Here is a 22,727-nt window from a genome sequence, read left to right as displayed (position 1 = left end):
TCATCTTCTTTATTTGATTATTGATGATGAACTCCATAGCTATGAGTAGCTAAATCTTATTTTGGTTAAGGATGTAGTCCTATATCTACAACTTGTGCTTGATTAATGCATTAGTTTTCTCTCTTGATTATCGTTCAAATCTCTATTGTTTTAATAATCACATGATTGATGTATTGTGATAGGACTTAGATGTTTGGTTAGTTAAGTGGCCAATTAATTGAACTTGCATCCTTGTCCATAGCTATTTTAGGGTTTTTCATCAAGCGATAACCCCGAATACAAGAGCATGATATGATTACGGTTTGTAGTGATACACTCTTGTAATCATATGTAGAGTTTGACCTTGTCCGAATTGTCATGCGCAATGTATGACAATTGCATTGATTAGCCTATTTCCAAAACTTAATGCTCCTGGGAATTGAACTTAATTAGCGCAAGGCGTTAGGTTATTCTTTAGGTAGAATTCACATACGCAGCTCTAATGTGTGTGTTGATGAACTTAGGAAATTAATAGATTATCTTGCTCTCTTGATTCTCTAGGCTTTTGATAATAAAAGAGATTAAATTGTAATTCTAATCATGTATGCAAGCACTTGTTTAAGATAGAAGATGAATTCCTTGACCAATATCTTTCTCTCATTGATTACTTTATTTACTTTGCTTTTTTTTCTTTTATTACAAAAATCAGAAATCCCCCAATTGGTTACTTTAGGAAATTGAATACTAATAACTACAATTGCCTCTCTGTGGAAACGAACTCTTTCTTATCATATACTTTAGGAAAGTGAAATTATTTTTGACGCATACGACAGCGATCAAATTTTGGCGCCGTGCCGGGGAGGCATACGGCTAGTTATTAAGTTTTTAGTTTCTTATCATCATTTCTGCTTCATATTTGCTTTTTGTTTCTTGTTTCGTTTTTCTTACTTGTTTGTGAGAATTGTTTTTCAGGTACCTATCCCTGGCTTCTAAAGATTGGAACTATCCAAGGTGCGGGATAGCTACTCGAAGAGGCACAATACTCCAACCAAGTCAAGACACGACGGAAGAACAAGAGTTAGAAGTGGAAGAAGAGTTACAACTAGAAGAAGAACAAGAGGTTCCATTCGTAGAAGAACCACTAGTTGAAGAAGAAGAAGAAAGCAATGGGTGATGCAAATCGTACACTCAAGGACTTGGCTTCTCACAAGTTGGATACACAACAATGGTGTATTCAAACAAACTCTACTTTCGAGATCAAGCCGGGGTTGCTTAGAGAATTACCAAAGTTCCATGGCATGGTGAATGAAGACCCAAACAAGCATCTTATGGACTTCCACACCATTGTCACGGCCATGCTTCCAGCGGATACTGATGCGGATGGTGCAATGTTGAAAGTTTTCCGATTCTCTTTGGCGGATAGTGCTAAGGATTGGTTGTATTACTTGCCTCCGGAAGTGTCACAACATGGAATGGGTTGAAGAAACTCTTTTTAGAGAGATATTTTCCAGCATCAAAGGCTACTCAAATTCGCAAGGAGATTTGCGGGATGAAGCAAAATGTGGGAGAATCTTTATATGAATGTTGGGAACGATACAAGAGATTGGTGGCAAGCTGTCCTCACCACCAATTTAGTGACGCTATGATAATCCAATACTTCTATGAAGGACTCCAAACAAGTGATAGGAATCTTCTTGACGCTGCGGGTGGTGGTGCACTAGTGAACAAAACGGTGGCACAAGCTAGAGAGTTGATTGAGAACATGGCAGCGAACTCGCAACAATTTCTTGTCGTGGTTCGATGTGCTTCTTAGGAGAGTAAATGAAGTGAGCGAGGTCGAGAACTTCGTCAACAAATGGGTAACATGACAGCAATGATGCAACAAGTTGCAGCCGCGGTGATACCAAGTCTCTTCAAGGGTATGAAGACCCAATGAACAAGCTAATGCGTCTTTCCAAATCAACAAAGACGGTATGATCCCTACTCCAACACTTACAATCCGGGATGGAGAGATCACCCCAATTTTAGCTATGCCAACAAGCAAGGAGCGGTTCAACTACTTTCAACCGTCCGAGTGGATTTCAACCACAACACAACAACAACAATTTCCACAACAACAAAACAACCTCAAAATCAGGGGTCAAGTATGGAAGAGTTGCTGAAATCTTTTATGCAAAGAACGGAGAGCACGGTTAAGGAGTTGCAAACTCAAGTTGGTTCTATGGCTATTGAGTTGAACAGTTGAAGGCACAAAATGGTGGGAAACTCCCTTCTCAACCTATCAACCCAAAAGAGGGTGTCAATGCAATTACGTTGAGAAGTGGTACACAACTTGTGCAACCCGAAGTTACTGATTCGGGCAAGGTGGAAACACCAAAGGAACCTGTTTTGGAGGAGAAAAATGAGGATTCTCCCCAAACTTCTGAGGTACCTATTTCTAACTCTAAAACTCCGGTTTCTACTTATGTTCCTCCTATACCTTTTCCTCGTAGATTTGCAAATTCCAAGAAGGCGGAACTAGAAAAGGAGATTTTAGACGTTCTCAAGAAGATCCATGTGAACATACCACTCATAGATGCAATCAAGCAAGTTCCAAAGTATGCAAAGGTGTTGAAGGACTTGTGTACCAACAAGCAAAGGCTCAAAGGTAATGAAGTGCTAAGTGTGGGGGAGAATGCTTCGGCAATCTTACAACACAAACTCCCACTTAAGTGCAAGGATCCCGGTAGCTTTGACATTCCCGTCACAATTGGTAACACCACATTTAACAAAGCTATGTTGGACTTAGGTGCATCCGTTAATGTTATGCCTGCATCTATGTATAACTCACTCGATCTTGGTCCTCTTAAAAAGGCTGGAATTGTATTGCAATTAGCCGATCGCTCTAATGTTTACCCAATGGGTATTGTTGAGGATGTTCTTGTGCAGGTTAATCAACTAGTATTTCCAGCTGACTTTTGCGTGTTAGAGATGGATGAAGGTTCACCGGACTCATCTCTTCCATTGCTACTTGGGCGTCCCTTCATGAAAACGGCGAAAACCATTATTGATGTGGACAAGGGAACGCTAACTATGGAGTTTGATGGAGAAATAATACGTTTCAACATTTTCGAGACGATGAGATATCCTAGTGATGTCCACTCTTGTTTCTCCATTGATGATGGATACATTGGCGCAACAAATGTTTGAGTTGAATGGTGTTGATACTTTGGAAACCGTGCTCACTACACCCATTGATGATGGTTTGGAGTATGGTGATGAGATTAAAGAAACCATTGGTTCTCTTGACTCATTACCGGAAAAATCTGCACTTAAGAATATTTCATATGCTTCTTTACCTTGCAATGATGAAAACTTGTGCCTTCTATTGTTAAATCTCCAAAGTTAGAATTGAAACCTCTTCCAAGTCACTTAAAGTACTTGTACTTGGGTGATAACGAAGAATTACCTGTGATTGTTTCTAATGAGCTTAGTGAATTACAGGAGCAAAAACTTCTAAGGGTGCTAAGGACGTACAAGACGGCCATAGGATGGACAATTGCCGATATCAAGGGTATAAGCCCTGCCGTTTGTATGCACAAGATCCGATTGGAAGACGATGCAAAGCCTACAAGGGAAGCGCAACGTCGTTTGAACCCTCCCATGATGGAAGTTGTGAAAAAGGAGATACTCAAGCTTTTGGATGTGGGTGTTATCTACCCCATATCCGATAGCAAGTGGGTAAGTGGTACCAAAGAAATCAGGTGTGACGGTGGTGGAGAATGATAAGAATGAACTTGTCCCAACTCGTGTGCAAACCGGTTGGAGGGTTTGTATTGATTATAGAAAATTGAATGCCACCACTAGGAAGGATCACTTTCCATTACCTTTTTATTGATCAAATGCTTGAACGTTTAGCTGGACACTTACTATTGCTTCCTTGATGGCTATTCAGGTTACAATCAGATTGTGATAGCGCCGGAGGATCAAGAGAAAACCACTTTCACTTGTCCTTTCGGTACTTTTGCTTATAGAAGGATGCCTTTTGGCTTGTGCAATGCTCCAGCTACCTTCAAAGGTGTATGGTAAGTATTTTTCAGAATATGTTGAAAACATAATCGAAGTCTTCATGGATGACTTTAGTGTCTTTGGTGATTCATTTGACCTTTGCTTGCACAATTTATCATTAATCCTTGAACGATGTGTTGAAACAAATCTTGTGCTGAATTGGGAGAAGTGCCATTTCATGGTAACTCATGGCATAGTTTTAGGCCATATAATATCTTCTAAAGGCTTGGAAGTCGATAAATCTAAGATAGACCTTATTCGTGCTCTAAACCCTCCCACTACGGTGAGGGAGATACGCTCTTTTCTTGGTCATGCAGGTTTTTATCGTAGATTCATCAAGGACTTTTCCAAGATAGCATCACCACTTTGCAATTTATTGCAAAAAGTGGTTTTTAACTTTGATGATAAGTGTTGGCGGCATTCAATCGTTTGAAAGAACTTTTGATTTCAGCCCCTATCATTAAACCACCGGATTGGAGCAAGCCTTTTGAGCTCATGTGTGATGCAAGTGATTATGCGGTTGGTGCGGTGCTTGGGCAGCGTGTGGGGAAGATACCTCATGCCATTTATTATGCTTCTAGGACACTCAATGAAGCCCAACAAAACTACACAACCACTGAAAAAGAGTTGTTAGCTATTGTTTTTGCTTTGAAAAGTTTCGCTCTTATCTAATTGGTACAAAAGTTGTTGTCTTTTCTGATCATGCAGCACTTAGGTACTTGCTTACAAAGAAAGAGGCGAAACCGAGGCTCATACGATGGATTTTCTCTTGCAAGAATTTGATATAGAGATCAAAGACAAGAAAGGAATTGAGAACACCGTTGCGGATCACTTGAGCCGTCTTGCTGTGGACAAGGAAGCTATCCCATTGCGTGAAAGTTTCCCGGATGAGCAACTATTCTCAATTGCCTTTGGAGAACCATGGTATGATATTGTTAATTACTTAGTGTCTAAACAAATCCCAAAGAACTTGTCTCGTGCTGAGAGGGACAAACTTAAGAAGTTAGGAAACCAATACATATGGGATGATCCATACTTATGGAAACATTGTAGTGACCAAGTAATAAGAAGGTGCGTTCCCGAATCAGAATTTAATTCTATCTTGTCTTTTTGCCACTCATATGCTTGTGGAGGACACTTTGGGAGCAAGAGAACCGCTCTCAAGGTACTAGAATGTGGTTTCTTTTGGCCAACTTTGTTTAAGGATGCACATGCATTTTGTATCACATGTGATAGGTGCCAAAGAACAGGCAATCTAGGTGCCGAAATCAAATGCCACAAACTATTATTCAATTTGTTGAGGTTTTTGATGTATGGGGAATTGATTTTATGGGCCCTTTTGTCAATTCTAGTGGGAATTATTATATCTTGCTTGTTGGATTATGTCTCGAAATGGGTGGAAGCTAAGGCCACCCCAACTAATGATTCTAAAGTTGTTTCAGATTTTGTGCAAGCAATATATTTGCAAGGTTTGGAATTCCAAGGGCTATAATTAGCGATGGAGGTTCACACTTCAAAAACAGGTTCTTGCAAAACTTGTTAAGGAAGTACAATGTGTCGCATAGGATTGCAACACCCTACCATCCACAAACAAATGGACAAGCCGAGGTTTCCAACCGGAGGTGAAATCCATTCTTGAGAAGACGGTGAATCCAACAAGGAAAGATTGGAGCATGCGACTTAATGATGCTTTGTGGGCGTATAGAACCGCATACAAGACACCTATTGGGATGTCTCCCTTTAGGCTTGTGTATGGTAAACCTTGTCACTTACCCGTAAATTGAGCATAAGGCGTTTTGGGCTATTAAGCAATGCAATATGGAGTTGGATGGTGCTGGAAGCAAAGGAAGTTGCAACTCCAAGAGTTAGAGGAGATTCGCAATGATGCATTTGAAAGCTCACGAATTTACAAGGAAAAGACTAAAGCATTTCATGATAGTATGATTACAAAGAAACAATTTGCATTGGGCAGAAAGTGCTTTTGTTTAATTCTCGTTTGCAATTATTTCCGGGTAAATTAAGGTCACGTTGGATTGGACCTTTTATTGTGACTAATGTGTTTTCTCATGGTGCAGTGGAAATTCGTAGTTTAGCTACAGGAAATGAACTTAAAGTAAATGGGCACCGGTTGAAACCATATATGAGAACTTCTCTTCGGAAGTCGTGGAAGGAGTTAACCTTGTGGAAGTACTCCCTCTGGAGGAGCCTTAGCAGCAGGAGATAGTCGGGCTGACGACTTTAAACCAAGCGCTAAGTGGGAGGCAACCCACCGGTTTTGTATCTTTATCTTTATCTTTTTATTTTTAAGCATTTTATCTTTGTTTTTGCATATCATTTGCGGAATTTCCCACCTTGAACTTTACTTTGAATGACTAATTTACATTGAGGACAATGTAAAGTTTAAGTGTGGGGGAGCATTTATATGTTTGTATAGTTAGTTGATTTGATGCCTTTAGTGAAAAAATTAGAAAAAAAAAGAAAAAGAGAAAAAAATGATAAACTCCAAAGTCTAGCAACTTGTGCCTTACACTAATGGAAACATCGTAGGAGTTGAGGAACCCATTAGTAGAGTCTATTCATATGAAAACGAACAAAATATAAGAATAAATAACATGTTAGTTGTCACCATATCTCGGAGTCGTCACCATATCACGTTCTATTTTTATTTTTCCATATTTATCTATTGTTTCTCTAAGTGAATTGGTGGGGCACGACATCGAATTGTTATCACTGCTAGGATGAAATAGAGTGATTGAGTTACTACAAAAAAAGAAAGACCAAACGCATTGAAAAAAAAAATGACACTTGGATAAAGCAATATGTGTGTTCTCCCTGTCTCCGTCGCCTAAGCAAGCGTGGAGTGCAGGATCCAAGGGAATTATGTAATCTGCTGACAAGAAACATGCGCTTGGATCCACAAGATCCAATCATGATGTCATAAAAAAAAAAAAAAAAAAGAAAAAAAGAAAAAAAAATATTATTGTGTTGAATAAAATCGATCACTGGTTCCCTTGTATATGCCAGTGAATTGATCTAGAATTAAGTTTGTCGACCGCTGGTTCCCTTGTATATGCCAGTGTGTTGATATTAGATTCGACCAGTAGCTCAATCCAATAGGATTTTTAGGTTTGTTTTGGCAGTGACCTTCAGACAGATATGGGAAACACCGTTCACCTTAGTCAACAGTCGCCACCATCTACTTTCTATATCCATCTTCTTAATCTTTTCATGTGATTGTGGTTGATTAGATTCCGAGTATTGTGGTTGTGTTCAACTTTCTGATAAAGCTATATTACTAATTTATGAATTGGATTTGAAAGTGGGTACTTCCTCCTGTAATCATTGTATTGTCAAGTACAAAATGTTTACTATCATTCATAGATTCTTCACAGGTAGTTGGATTTTGGAGTAAAAGGTTTTGTAGGTACACCTCTTGTAAACCTTCAGGGGACTATAAGTCGTCCATTAGGGACACGTAGGGGTTTAAAGGAATGTTATTTATGCTAAGAGTAACCGTAGCCTCGATGAGACGGAGTTGTATGTATGTTTTATAATTATTTTGTTTGATTTGCTCGAGGACTAGCAAAGTCTAACTGTGTGGGAATTTGATAGGTGTCTAAAACACCTTAATATTTATCTATTGTTTATGCTTTCTTTGCTTAGTTTTCTTGTAAATTATGTATCTTATGTTTGCTTTTGAGTGTTTAGGTACTTTGGAGTCATTTGGAAGAAAAGAAGAAGAAACGAAGCAAAAGTGTCATTGCAAGTGCAACTGATGTTGGAGGCGGATTATTTCCCATTATTTGCTTTTATTTTCTCATTCTGTCTGAACAGTATGTCAGCTTTAGTGATGCAAATTTCTGTCTGAAAAGCAAGACAACTTTAGTGATAAAGAGAAATTGAAAAGAAAAAGTGAATCTGGGAAGTAATAGACGGCTGCTGTTGGTGGAAGAACTTGAAACAAGAAGAAGAAAGCGTTCAATTTGGGAGCGTATAAGCAAAGGGAAAGTCACATGCGAGCTATACTTGGAATGGGCTAAGATTGCACAAGAGGAAGGTAATAAACTGTCAGTTTCCATAACTGACAGTTGAGTTGAAAGGAAATCAGGATATTGGTTCTCTGAAACTCACAAGCCACATATGACCTTGGTGGCCTTTATCTTATTATGGGTGCCTAGAATTATCCTGGGTATCCCCTATCTGGCTCACCTGGGTGGCTGTATCCAGTTCTCTTACTACACAAACCTAGAATTCAGAGAGGAAATTAGTTCTCTCATCATTCTTCTGTCTGTAGGGCGGCACTGCTATCCCAAGAGTGCAGTGCGATGGAGATGCAGATGAATTTGTGATGAAGAACAGAGTAGATTCTGATGTGTGAGAAGAGGATTTGGGCACTGAAAGATCATGCAAGGTTAGGTTTCTGCTGCAAAAGAAGATGGTTTCTTTCTGTCGATTTGGGGAGAAATCAGATGGAAGATTTGGTGAAGGTTAATGGAGATTTAGGGTTGGTAATGGATAAAAGAGATGGGGTTTGTTGAATTTATCTTTAAGAGCCAGAAATTAAATAAATCAAGTCGAATCTATGATGGACATGGAAGTTAGGGTTTGAATCTGGTATTGCAGCTGCAGCTTAGATAGAAGGTATTGAGCTGGTGGTTGTCTGTGACAGAGAGGGGATGTATTTGAAGCAGAAATTGAAGTTAATGTTGTTACAATGAAGATTGAAGGGATTTGGATGAATTTATGAAGCTGAGATGCAACAGGTGGTGATGAACTGAAGTTCTGAGTTAGATATATTGGTTAAATGAAGCTTGACAGAGATGATTGTGTGCTGTTTGTGGAGGAATTTGAGAGTTGAGGTTCTGAATCTGGTTAGGGTTTGATGAATCAGTAGATGGGTTTGTTTTGAGGTCGATGGAGTTGATGGCTATGGAGATTCAGATGAAGGGTTGAACTGCAGAGAGAATTGAAGGTCGTATGCCTGGAGTGTGATGATCTGCTGAGACATGGGTTGAGTTTGATATAGGAATAGAAGAGTTGATGTTGGACTTGAATTTTACAGACAAGGAAATAATGTTGACTGTCATGGTTTCAGCCAGTTGCAGCTGCAGATTTGTAAGAAGAGTGGGGGATTACAGGTTTTAATGATTGCAGTTGCAGTTGGCTGAGCTTGAGATGAAGCATTGCAGGCATTTGAGCATTGCAGGAAAGGGTTGTTGCAGCTGGAAGTGGTGGCTAAGTTGTAGTTGGTACTGCAATTATGAAGTGTGCAGCTGAGTTAAGAAGAAAAGCGAGAGCAGATATGAGTGACTATTGGTGATTGAGCTGAACTGTGATGGAAGGATAATGCAAGTGCTGGTGATTTGAGTGTTTTCGTGGCAACACAATGGAATAGTTGGTAGCTGCAGGGAAGACAATGGATTGCAGGTGCTGAGATTGTGCTGGCTCAGAGATGCAGCTCTGGTGATGCCGAGAATGAATGGATTTTGGCAGTGAATGTATGTTAGTGAACTGAATTGCAGGTTGTGCTTAAGTGACTTTGTAGCTGAAGCTGGTTGAGCTGCAGGTTACAACAAGAGGTGTTTGAATGGAATAACATGCATGGGCTGTGAGTTTGTGACACTGTGTATGAGAAATGGATTGTTGGTTAAGCTGAGACGCAGACGTTTGGTTTGCTGGTACCATTATTACAATGGGTTAGTGGACTGACTAAGATGGAGTTACAGGCAGGTGCTGCCAATGGGTATTGCAGCTGAACTGAAGCTAAAGGAATGACGTAGTGCTGCGGCAGATGATGCAGTTCAGGTGCAGGTTAGGTGCAGTTGGAGTTTAAGCTGCAGGTGGAATTACTGGGATGGAAAAGCTGGAATTTTATGGTTGTAACAGATGTTTGAGCAACTGAAGGAAGAATGGTGGATTATGAGGTTGTTTTAGGTGTTCTGAGTTCAGCAGAAGAAGCAAAAGGCGGGCTGTATTTGCAGTACAGGAATGGGAATGGAGATGGATTTTCTGGTGGAAGAAGTACAATGTTGCAGGATGAGCAGCCATCATGGCTGGATGGAGCTATGAAGCACAATCATTGTGCAGCTCACTTGAATAGCTGATTCGGTTCTGACTCATGATCTTACTGAGTTAGTAAATTGACTCAGTCACTTTGACTGAGTTGACTCGGTGCTTGACCCGAGTTTACTCAGTTGACCCGACCGAGCTGACCCGTCGACCGGTGACCGGGCGGACTTTGCCAGTCACTTGCGATACTTCTCCGGCAAACTTCCGGCGATGGACCCAGTTTTCCGGTGACATATTTTTGGGATAATTTCTACATGGGTTTTTCTCACATATGGGCTTGGTGGATTTTTATCTAATGGACTTTGAAGACTTGGACCTAATTTTGGAACAAAATGAACTATAAAAGAGAAGTCTTTCTACAACTTGGGAGGACGTATTATTCTTGGAGCTAAAGAGAGAGCCGCTTTTGTTTACGCTATTAGAGTTTGCTTTGCTTTCATCTTATTTATTTGATTATTGATTGTGATGAACTCCATAGCTACGAGTAGTTAATTTCTTTATTATTGGTTAAGGATGTAGTCATATATCTACAACTTGTGCTTGATTAATGTATTAGTTTTCTCTCTTGATTATCGTTCTAATCTCTATTGTTTTTAATAATCACATGATTGATGTATTGTGATAGGACTTAGATGTTTCGTTAGTTAGGTGGCCAATTAATTGAACTTGCATCCTTGTCCATAGCTATTTTAGGGTTTTCATCGAGCGATAACCCCAAATACAAGTAGCATGATATGATTACGGTTTGTAGTGATACACTCTCGTCATCATATGTAGAGTTTGACCATTGTCCGAATTGTCATGCACAATGTATGACAATTGCATTGATTAGCCTTTTTCCAAAACTTAAAGCTCATAGGAATTGAACTTAATTAGCGTGAGGCGTTAGGTTATTCTTTAGGTAGAATTCACATACGCAGCTCTAATGTGTGTGTTGATGAACTTGGGAAATTAATAGATTATCTTGCTCTATTGATTCTCTAGGCTTTTGATAATAAAAGAGATTAAATTGTAATTTTAATCATGTATGCAAGCACATGTTTAAGATTGAAGATGAATTCATTGACCAATATCTTTCTCTATTGATTACTTTATCCAATTTACTTTGTTTTTGATTTACTTTTATTGCTTACAAAAAAATCAGAAATCCCCCAATTGGTTACTTTTAGGAAATTGAATACGTAATAACTACAATTGCCTCTCTGTGAAAACGAACTCTTTCTTATCATATACTTTAGAAAAGTGAAAAATTTTGACGCATACGACAGCGACCACTGATTGGGGTTCAACTATAGTCCAGTCCGAAGTTAGCTTGGAGTAGGTTAGTGTCTGTAGCGGCTTAATACAATGTGTATTCAATCTGTAATAGGTCCCGGAGTTTTTCTACATTTGCGGTTTCCTCGTTAACAAAATTTCAGCTGTCTTTGTTATTTCTTTTCTGCATTATATTTGTTATATAATTGAAATAATACAGGTTGTGTGTTAAAGTTTAATCGATTAGAGATCCGACCTTGTGGTTGTTGATTTCATTGATTAACAGTTGGACATTGGTCTTTGGTACCGTCCAAGTTATTCCTTGTATTTGATAAAGACTCGCTATTGTTTTTAGCTTGAGTAAAAATCAAATCAAGAGAGAGATATTAACTCCTTGAGATACTTTTATCGAGATTGAGTCTGATTGTCTAGTTGATTCTCTAGCAAAGTATTTCGGAGTTAGTCCATACAGATTGCTAAGCGAAATATTGGGTGGTGTTGTTAGACCCCCGCTTTTTCAATTGGCATTAGAGCAGGCAAACACGTTTAAAGACCTCAAAAGTCTGTGTTTGTAGCGATCTGACTATATGGACCATAAAATCTCAATTGACGCTTCACCAGGTTTAAAAAACAACCGCAAGAGAAGGTCTGACAAATTGATGTCTCTTCAAAAAGGGTTGGATGAACAAATCTGGAGCAACCATGGTCTTGTTGCATAAATTGCAGTTCTTAAGGATTTGATATCTGGAAATACTCCCTTTGAGAATTTGAAAAATCTCAGTTGTTCCTCTCTCAAGAAATGTCATCAGTCAGATAGTAATCAATGACAGGATGTTGAGAAAACTGATATGACAAAGAACCAGTCAAACAATCTTCAAAGCATAGGCTCATGTGGTGATCCATCCGATCATATACAACAAGCATGTACGTTTTTTCAAAAGAGTCTTAACGTTGCAAGTAATCTTTGTAAGAAAGCTAAACAATTGTATGACTCTCTAAAAGTTCATACAACACTACCAGGAAACTCTAAATCGATAAGTACTAGTAGTATGGGTGCCTTTGCTTTAAGATTTACATCTCCCTTTCAATGGTTTCTTGATAGTGGATGTAGTCGACATATGACAGGAGATCTCACATGGTTTGTTTCATCTGTTGACTATGAAGGAGGTCATGTAACGTTCGGAGATGTAAGTTGTTGCTACATTAGCAAAAAGGAAACGATCAAGCTACTCGGTGTTCCAGAAATCCATGATGTGGTATACGTTAAAGGTATGACTGCTAATCTTCTTTCTATTAGTCAAATTTGCGACAAGGGCCATCGAGTTATCTTCAATGCGAAAGGATGTGACATTGTTGACAAATCTGGGAAAGTAATTTTCCAAGGAACTTGTGGTAAAAACAACTGTTATCTTCTTAATACTCAGTTTAGCAACCGCTGCAATTTGACTAAGGTGGAATCTACACATCTTTGGCATGAGTGTTTTGGTCACATTAATTATCGTCTTATAACTAAGATCATTAAAAAAGAACTCGTTAGAGGCATTCCAAAAATCAATGCAAAGATTGAAGGTGTATGTGGTGCCTGTCAAAAGGGTAAGCAAACAAAAGTTCACCACAAATCATCTCGAGATATTCTCACTAAAGCTCCACTTGATTTAATTCATATGGATCTCTTCAGACCAATTCAACAACCCGCGGTTACAGGTAAGAAGTATGCTTTAGTTATGGTAGATGATTACACCAGATTTACTTGGGTTGCATTCCTATCCTATAAGAATGAAACCCTTGGTGAATTCAAGATTATTGTTAAAAGGATCCAGAACGAACAAGGTCGCAAACTAAAGAAAATTAGAAGCGACCGTGGCACTGAATTTAAAGACACCAAGGTATTTGATTTCTGTGATGAACCGGGGATCATTCAACAATACTCACCACCAATTACTCCTCAATCTAATGGAGATGCTGAAAGAAAGAATAGGAACATCCAGGAAATTGCCGGGGTAATGCTCCACAACAAAAACTTACCTTTAAGATTTTGGGGAGAAGTTGTCTTTACAGCATGTTACTTGATCAGTCGTGTGTATTTGCGGTCTAAAACCCTTAATACTCCTTATGAGCTATGGTATGGAAGGAAACCTAACCTACACTATCTCAGGGTGTTTGGAAGTAAGTGTTATATTCTGAAATATTGACAACAGAGAGGGAAATTCGACACCAAAAGTGACGAAGGTATCTTTCTTGGCTATGCGTCTGATAGTCGTGGTTTTCGAGTGTTTAATCTTAGAACACAAGTCATGATGGAATCTACTAATGTTATCATCGACGACATTAGTAATTTGCGTCAAGATAGTTCTCCTGCTGAGTTGCCTCCAACAGAGACAATTGAGAAAGCCAGAGAAGTTCCAGAATCAGTTCAAGTTATCCCGACTGTTACTGATCCTGGCATTTCTAGTGATGAGGAGAAAAGCATTGATCAAGCCATTCCTGATGAACAAGAACGTGTCCCTCCACAACATCTATGGGTTCAAAGGAATCATGACCCCAACAATATCATTGGGGGAAGGGATTCTACAACCAAAACAAGGGGTCAACTTCAAAATATATGCAATTTTGGTTGTTATCTTTCGCAGGTGGAACCAAGGAATATTGATATAGCTACGAAAGATCCTTTTTCGGTAAATGCGATGCATGAAGAGTTAAATCAATATGAAAGACAAAATGTCTGGGAACGTGTACCTTGTCCTCCAAATGTCAATATTGTCGGTACCAAATGGATATTCAAGAACAAGTCTGATGAGTTTGGCACAATTGTCAGAAATAAAGCCAGACTTGTCGCTCAAGGATATTCACAGATTGAAGGAATCGATTTTGACGAAACCTTTGCACCTGTGGCACGTCTTGAGTCCATTCTACTTTTATTAGCCCATGCCTGCTTTCTCAAGGTTAAGTTGTTTCAGATGGACATAAAATTAGCGTTCCTGAATGGAATTCTAAAATAGGAAGTCTATGTCGCTCAACCTAAGGGATTCAAAAATCTTGATTTCCCAGATTATGTGCTAAAGCTCAAAAAGGCATTATATGGATTGAAGCAAGCACCAAGAGTCTGGTTTGAGAAACTCACTACCTCTCTTATTAGAAAAGGATTTTCAAGAGGAGGAGCTGATAAAACATTATTTACCAAATGGAGTGGAAAAGATGTTGTCATTGCTAAAATCTATGTAGATGATATCATCTATGGATCAACTTCTGAAAAATCGCAAAAGATTTTCAAGTCTCTCTTGCTAAAGAATTTGAAATGAGCAATGTTGGTGAATTAAGATACTTCTTAGGATTATAGATTCAACAACATAAGGAGGGAATTTACTTATCCCAAGAGAAGTACGCACGTAATCTTGTGTCAAAGTTCGGTCTGGATAAGTCATCTCCTAAGCTGACTCCCATGCCTACTACTGGTAAATTGCACAGGGATGAGAAAGAAGCAAAAGTGGATCAAAAACTATATTGATCCATTATAGGTAGCCTTTTGTATCTTACATCTACTACACCTGATATTTCCTTCAGCGTTGGTTGTTGTGCCAGGTTTCAGGCGGATCCAAAAGAATCTCATCTTGCAGCTGCAAAACGAAACATACGATATATAAATCACACTGTTGGGTATGGTCTCTCGTACATTTTTGATACTAATACTGACCTTTATGCTTATTCTGATGTTGATTGGGCAGGATGTGTAGAAGACAAAAAAAAATACATCAGAAGGCTTCTACTATGTGGGTTTCAATCTTGTAGCGTGGCATAGCAAGAAGCAAAACTCTCAATCCTTGTCTACATGTGAAGCAGAATATATTGATGCCGTATCATGTTGTACTCAACTCCTATGGATGAAACAAATGCTTTCTGATTATGGAGTTGATACTAGAATAATGAAGATCTTTTGTGATAACTCCAGTGCGATTCGAATTACTGAGAATCTTGTTGAGCACTCAAGAACAAAGCAGATTGACATAAGGTACCATTTTATTGGTGATCTTTATGAAAATGGTATCATTGGTATGGAATTTGTGCCTTCTGAACAGCAATTGGTTGATATTCTCCCTAAACCCTTAGACACTGTAACTTTTCAACACTTGCGGAAGTCTATTGGTGTTGTTTTGGTTCATTAAATTGTTTTGATGACTCTTGCCCCTATGCTTATCCTTATCTTTTGGGCAATTGAGTCTGAAACTCCAGTAGGTACTTTCCAGTTCAGTTTCTGTAGGATTGTTGTTATTTTTTTTTAGTATCTCTTTTGTGCTTCAAAATCCTTCTTTTCTTTCAAAATTAAGGTCGCTCTTGTTGTTCTTTCGGGAATGACATCAAATGGGGGAGAGTTCTTTTGAACTTGTCCTTAATGGAATATCTTGCGGGGTGTGCGGATGTGAAATTTTATAGGGGTTATCTTGTATCTTAAAACTCCTTGATGAATGCATTTATCTTCGGCTTTATGATTGCATCTAAATTAAGTTGGTATGTATTTTTTCTTTTAGTCTATGAAACGTCTTTTCTCGAAAATTTCATTAGGATCCCGTTCTTGTACATTTGTCAATTTTATTGACAAAAAAGGGGAGAATTAATGTGTAGTTCCATTACATATACATATGGTTTTCGGATCATTGTGTAAGGGGGAGTGGTTTCCATGTGAGATGGAGTATTGACTAAGGGGGACTGATACATATCACCGTAGTATTATTGTTAAAGTCGTGATGCAATTGGACTTTGATGTTACATAATAATACTATGTCACTGTATAATGATGATCGGGAATCTCGATTTCTCTCATTGTTATAGCTACGGATCTTCAACAACGGTGATGCTAAACTTACAACCTTTGGGATCATTGGAGTACTTGGAAGGACGAAGATTTCAGGGAACGTTGAAGATTAGACTATGTAATAGGAGCCACTAAAGTTTATCTTTTTTGTATTTCATATGTATTAATAGTTTTTCACTAAAATTGACAAAGGGGGAGATTGTTAGAGCATAGCTTGGTCGACCTCGCATGTGGTGTTATCTCAAGCATGTTTGTCAGTGTTAGTGATCAAAACTATGAGTCTTGATTTCTAGTCTACATAGCTAAGTCTCGGACTAGGATAGAAAAGTGTAATTGAGTTCAAGGACTTCATGGTGATTCATCATACAACGACGAATATCTACTCAAGGAACCGTGGAACTTCATCAACAAAAAGGTATGTGGAGACTTGAACTTATCTATCACTCAAAAGTCTATCTATTCTATCTCCTACTTCTTATAAGACAAAAGTCGTATGCCATATAGACTGGATCATACACATTTGATATTTCGAGCCGAGTATATCTCGCCTATCTATATCTCGAAATCATGTGTTGGTAAAGCGTTTCGCTTTGATCGGGTTTATCTTCACCTAATGACGAAAGTCATATTGTTTCAATCACTTTGAAAATCGCTTTGACGATAAATAGTGTAACAACTGTATAACGTCCTAAGAATGTTTCAATGGTTGGAATGAAAGTTTAGGTATATATAACCAATGATGGATATAAGCATTGTGTGGTAACACATATGTACATAAGTCATATTCCTTAATCTGAAGTTTGCGAACTTTGTTGATTGAGAGAAACCGGAGGAATTGGCTTTGCCAAGTCCGCGAACTGACGGAAGTTCTCTTACCGAGAATTTATGCTGGGATTTTCAAAAACTCGTTTGCGTGTTTAGTCCGCGAAATGGCGGAAGTCTCCTTGCCGAGATTTTCTGCTGAGTTTGGAAAACTCTGTCGGTTGCCTTAAGTCCGCGAACTTGCTTGCGTACTTGAGTGGGTTATGATCTAAAGATGTGCTCTGAACATGAAACTTAAATTACTAAGGAATGCAGTATGAAAACCGTGTCTATAAAGTTCATGAGCCGATTCAATCGAATTGAATCATCTTTGTTTCAATTGTGTCTTGTGTAGTTACATAAGATCTCATAGCAATTGAACAACTCTCTAACTAGTTCATTTGAGTCAATTGAACTAGTTATGGTGAAGAAGAACAAGGTTAATATGAAATGCTCATATGGTTAACCTTTTGGGTTACTATGTTGAACCAACATACACATACACATTTGGGCACGGTTTTCACAAACCCAGTAAACGTATATCTCAAGTGTGTGTGACAAGCTAAGTTTTCGATCTAACGGTTGAGAAATATTAGCTTGAATCTAAATCAGGTTTTCATCTAACGGTGAATATTGATTGCTTTGTAACTAAGGCAAAACCCTGATTTGAAGACTATATATAGAAGACATATAGCATTGGGAAAAACTAATCCCCACACATCTGTGTGATACTAGTGCGCTCGCTAGAGTCGATTCTCCTCTAACCTTTGGTTTTCTTCTCTAAAACCAGGTTAACGACTTAAAGACTTCATTGGGATTGTGAAGCCAGACCGATACTACTTTTATCGTAGTTGTGTGAACTGATCTTGCATCTTCTATCGTACGAGTACAATCTATTGATTGGCTTGAGATCGTGAGAGTTCTCTGATAGGCAAGATAAAGAAGTCACAAACATCTTCGTCTCACTGTTTGTGATTCCTCGACATCCTCTTGTGTAGTCAAGAAAGATTGTTGAGAGGTGATTGATTAATTTAGGTGTTCTTCGGGAATATAAGACTGTATTATCAATTGGTTCCTGTTCGCCTTGGTTTCATATCTTAAGACGGAACTAAAACCCTAAGGTTTTTCTGTGGGAGAAAGATTTATCCTTTGATAGAATTTTCTGTGTGAGACAGATTTGTTTATTATCAAGTCTGCGATTTTGGGTTGCAGCAACTATTGGTTGTGGGTGAGATCAGCTAAGGGAATCAAGTGTGTTGTATCCTGCTGGGATCATAGGCGTAGGAGTACAATTGTACCTTGGATCGGTGGGGTACTGATTGGGGTTCAACTATAGTCCAGTCCGAAGTTAGCTTGGAGTAGGCTAGTGTCTGTAGCGGCTTAATACAGTGTGTATTCAATCTGGACTAGGTCCCGGGGTTTTTCTGCATTTGCGGTTTCCTCGTTAACAAAATTTGTGGTGTCTGTGTTATTTCTTTTCCGCATTATATTTGTTATATCATTGAAATAATATAGGTCGTGCGTTAAAGTTTAATCGATTAGAGATCCGACCTTGTGGTTGTTGATTTCATTGATTAACACTTGGACATTGGTCCTTGGTACCGTCCAAGTTATTCCTTGTATTTGATAAAGACTCGCTATTGATTTTAGCTTGAGTAAAAATCAAATCAAAAGAGAGATATTAACTCCTTGAGATACTTTTATCTAGATTGAGTTTTACTATCTAGTTGATTCTCTAGCAAAGTATTTCGGAGTTAGTCCCACGCTTTTTTAGGAAGATCTCACAAACTTCCATTTTGTGTTTCTACTCGTTGTACTTCCGAACCACTAAAACTTCTTCATATGGATCTGTGGGGTCCTTCCCCTGTTATGTCTCACAGTGGTTTCTTGTACTATGTCAACATAGTGGATGATTTTTCTAAGTTTTGTTGGCTATTTCCCTTAACTGCTAAATCTGACTTTAAGACTGTCTTTTTCAAGTTTAAATCTAAAATATTGTGCTGCAAAATCATTACTATCAGATCAGATGGGGGTGGTGAATTCGTTAACAATGAGTTAGCTTCTTTTACCACTACTCATGGTATTCAACATGAGTTTACTTGCCCATACACCTCAGAACAGAATGGAGTTGTTGAAGCTAAATATAGGCACTTACTTGATATTGGCAGAACTTTCTTCTCAAAGCTGGTTTACCTGACTCTTTTTGGGTTGAAGCTTTTATGACAGCCAACTTTACAATAAATAGGCTACCAGTTAGAAGTGTTAACTTTACTTCTCCTTTTGAACAACTTTTTCACAAAAGCCCAAACTACACATTTCTCAGAAGTTTTGGTTGTGCTTGTTACCGATGGTTAAGACGATACTCATCTTCAAAATTGTCTCCTAGAAGCTCTCCTTGTGTGTTTTTTGGTTATGGTGCTGAACAAAAGGGTTACAGATGCTTAAACCCTCTTACTAGAAGAGTTTATGTCTCTAGACATGTCACATTTAATGAAGATTCATTTCCTTACACTACTATCATGTCTATTTCATCCATTCCTTCAACACTTAGTTTTGAATCATTTTGCAATGACAAGCTCTCTGCCACTCCTCAACTGTCTATTGCTTCTGATGTTTTCACCATTTCATATTTTGCAGCTGTTTTTCGGGGTGAATCTGTGTCTTCTTCTCAGCCCGATTCCTTGCATGTTGTTCAGCAAGATTCAATGCTTATTCCTCCACCTACTTTAGTTGTTGATTCTCCTCAGGATGGTCCTTTGGCTTCCATTCAGAATGCACATCCAATGTAAACAAAGGGTAAATCTGGTATATATAAACCAAAAATGTATTTTGCTACAAAACACCCTCTTCCTGCAGCTTATCTGAGTTCCACAGCTCCTATTACACCAACATGTTTTACTCAAGCTGTTAAAAATCCAAAATGGAAAGTTGCAATGGTTCAAGAACATGATGATTTGCTTATAGATGGCACATGGACCAAAAAAGTTCCTCCCTCTCCTGATCAGAATGTAGTTGGTTGTAAGTGGATTTATCGAGTTAAGCAAAATGTTGATGGCTCACTTGACAAATTTAAGGCGAGATTGGTAGCTAAGGGGTTTCATCAACTTCCAGTCCTTGATTACAATAAAACCTTCAACCTCGTTGCAAAGCCTACTACTTTTCGTCTTGTTCTCTCACTTGCAGTTCACTTCAAATGGAACATTCAACAACTTGATGTCAGCAATGCGTTTCTTCATGGAGATCTTCAAGAAGAGGTTTATATGACTCAACCTCAAGGATTTATAGATCCTGAGCACCTTGACTATGTATGCAAGCTTCACAAGTCGTTCTATGGTCTTAAACAAGCCCCTCGTGCTTGATACGACAAGCTGCACACCATTCTTCTTTCTCTTGTATTTCATGCTTCAGCTGCTGATCCTTCTCTATTTGTTCAAAAGGTTGGTTCTTGCATCACAATCTTTCTGGTATATGGATGATATTGTCCTTACAGGCTCTTCTACTTCTTACTGTAAGGAATTGATATCTACTTTAAGCAGCTCATTTCCACTAAAAAATCTTGGCCCACTTCATTTTTTTCTGGGTCTTGAGGTGAAACACAACTCTAGTGGTCTTTTTGTGTGTCAAACCAAATATGCATTGGATCTTCTGGACAAAACACAAATGGTGGGTGCTAAGAGTTGTTCTCCTCCTTCTTCCGCAACAACCAAACTTAGTGCTAATGATGAAGAACTCTTAGAGAACCCTACAGAATATCGCTCTCTTGTAGGTGTTCTTCAGTATCTTACTTGGACACGTACAGAAATTAGCTTTGTTGTGAATCGGGTGTGCCAGTTCATGCATCAGCCTATTACTTCTCATTTTTGTGTTGCTAAGAGAATTTTACGATATGTAAAAGGCACCATTGATCATGGTTTATTCTTCTCCAAAGGTTTGTCTACTTTGCAAGGCTTCAGTGATACAGATTGGGCCGGTTCTCCAAATGACAGACGCTCCATTAGTGGTTTTTGCATCTTTTTTGGTCACAATCCCATCTCATGGTCAGCTAAAAAACAAACCACTGTTGCGTGTTCAAGTACTGAGGCATAATATCGTGTTCTTGCTCAGACTGCAGCTGAGGTAGTGTGGTTATGTCATCTCTTGCACAATTTATACATTTTTCTTCCTTCACCACCTACTATTCATTATGATAATACCAACAGTCTGGATCTTGCTTCTAATCTTGTTTTCCACGGCAAGATGAAGCATATGGCTTTAGATTTTCATTTTGTTCATGAGCTTGTTCAGACCAAGACTCTTTGTTTTGTGTATATCTTCACCATTTCTCAGTTGGCTGACATCTTTACTAAAGGTATGCAGGGTCCTCGCTTTCACATGTTAAAGGATAAACTGAATGTTTATAGTCTGTCAGAATTCCAACGCCTTCAGTTTGGGGGGGGGGGGGGGGGTAACAGCTTACACTTTGTGTACACTCTATTTTCTGTTATAAACTGTCACCAACTGTAAACAGCCTGTCATCTGTGGACGTGTGCTTGTATTCTAGTGGTTAATATTTCTGTGGTTGTGATTGGTCAACAGTAGAGTATATTAACTCGCGTCGGCTACATTAACTCTGTAAGATTGTTTTCTGAGTTAATGAGAAGAATTGTTATGTTACCTACAAAGTAGAGGTGTAAATTGGGTTGTGCCAACACGAGCACAGCCCAGCCCAGCACGTTAAAATCTGAGCCCAACCCAGCCCAGCACGACCCAACACGTTAGTTTTGTGGGATGTGCTGGGTTAGCCTAATCGGCACAATAGCACAACACAGCACGCGACACGGATAAGCACGTGGCCCATCCAGCACAACGCGTTAAGAAATCACGTCATAGCACGCACAAGTACACCATATAACAAGGCATAATACGTCACAGTTTGTGTATATTTCACAAAAGAGTCACTAGTCTAGCTCATTTTTTGCATTTTATGCTGGCTTATTTCTATAACAACACGTATATACCTAAATATTTGGAAAATATATTTCGATATCGCTGTTATAATGTCGTTACTTATATTTGACTAGAACATCATTTTACATGACAACGATCCAATTTTACATTTGATGGGATATTTCTTTTTACTGAATAACTTGTTAATTTTACTAGAAATAATTTCAAATGATATGTTATCTATTTAGATTCTCGTGATAATGTCTGATTTAATGTATACCATTAAGTGATTTCAAATTGTTCATAACATGTGTGTCAGCACGGCACATCACGTTTATTCGTGTGTTGTTCCCGTGGGCTGTGTTGTGTCGTGCCTAGCTTTTGATTAGTAAAGCACAACACTGCACAACACGTTAAAATCGTTGGCGCAGTACAACACGACACATGGCACGTGAAGCACGCGACTCCGTGTGCCGGGCAGTACTGGACCGGCACGTTTTACACCTCTACTACAAAATGTAGGTAGAAAGAGCGAGCAATATGAAGGATAGTAATAATAAATCATAAACATCCCATATCTGATAAAAACTGAATGGACGAGATCTCCATCGGAACGAATTAGTTGTTTGGTTTTTATCTTCAGAGAAATGCCAATGATCAAAGAAAAAACCACCTCATTGTTTGGTCTTTATACCTCAACGGAGCTAATAAAACTACTTCAATTTCAAGACATGTGAACATAAATTATCATGTCTTTGTTTCCTATTCTACGCTACTGTTCCAATTAGAGGTGTAAATTGGGTTGTGCCAGCACGAGCATCCCAGCCCAGCACGCTAAAATCAG

General features: G+C 38.7%; 1 protein-coding gene across 1 annotated transcript; it reads left to right on the top strand.

Annotated features, from left to right (window-relative positions):
- Positions 1-20,425: 20,425 nt before the first annotated feature.
- On the top strand, positions 20,426-21,043 carry LOC113311580 (uncharacterized mitochondrial protein AtMg00810-like). The gene has a single exon (XM_026560406.1). The coding sequence runs from the start codon at positions 20,426-20,428 to the stop codon at positions 21,041-21,043; it is 618 nt and encodes a 205-aa protein (XP_026416191.1).
- The last annotated feature ends 1,684 nt before the right edge of the window (positions 21,044-22,727 follow it).

This window comes from Papaver somniferum, chromosome 9 (genome assembly GCF_003573695.1).
Source record: "Papaver somniferum cultivar HN1 chromosome 9, ASM357369v1, whole genome shotgun sequence".
Taxonomy (NCBI): domain Eukaryota; kingdom Viridiplantae; phylum Streptophyta; class Magnoliopsida; order Ranunculales; family Papaveraceae; genus Papaver; species Papaver somniferum.
Note: the sequence above shows the minus strand (reverse complement) of the source record. Positions and strands in the feature narration are given on the sequence as shown.

Coding starts and splice junctions, on each gene's coding strand:
- LOC113311580 (XM_026560406.1), top strand. CDS start 20,426: ATGGATGATATTGTCCTTACAGGCTCTTCTACTTCTTACTGTAAGGAA.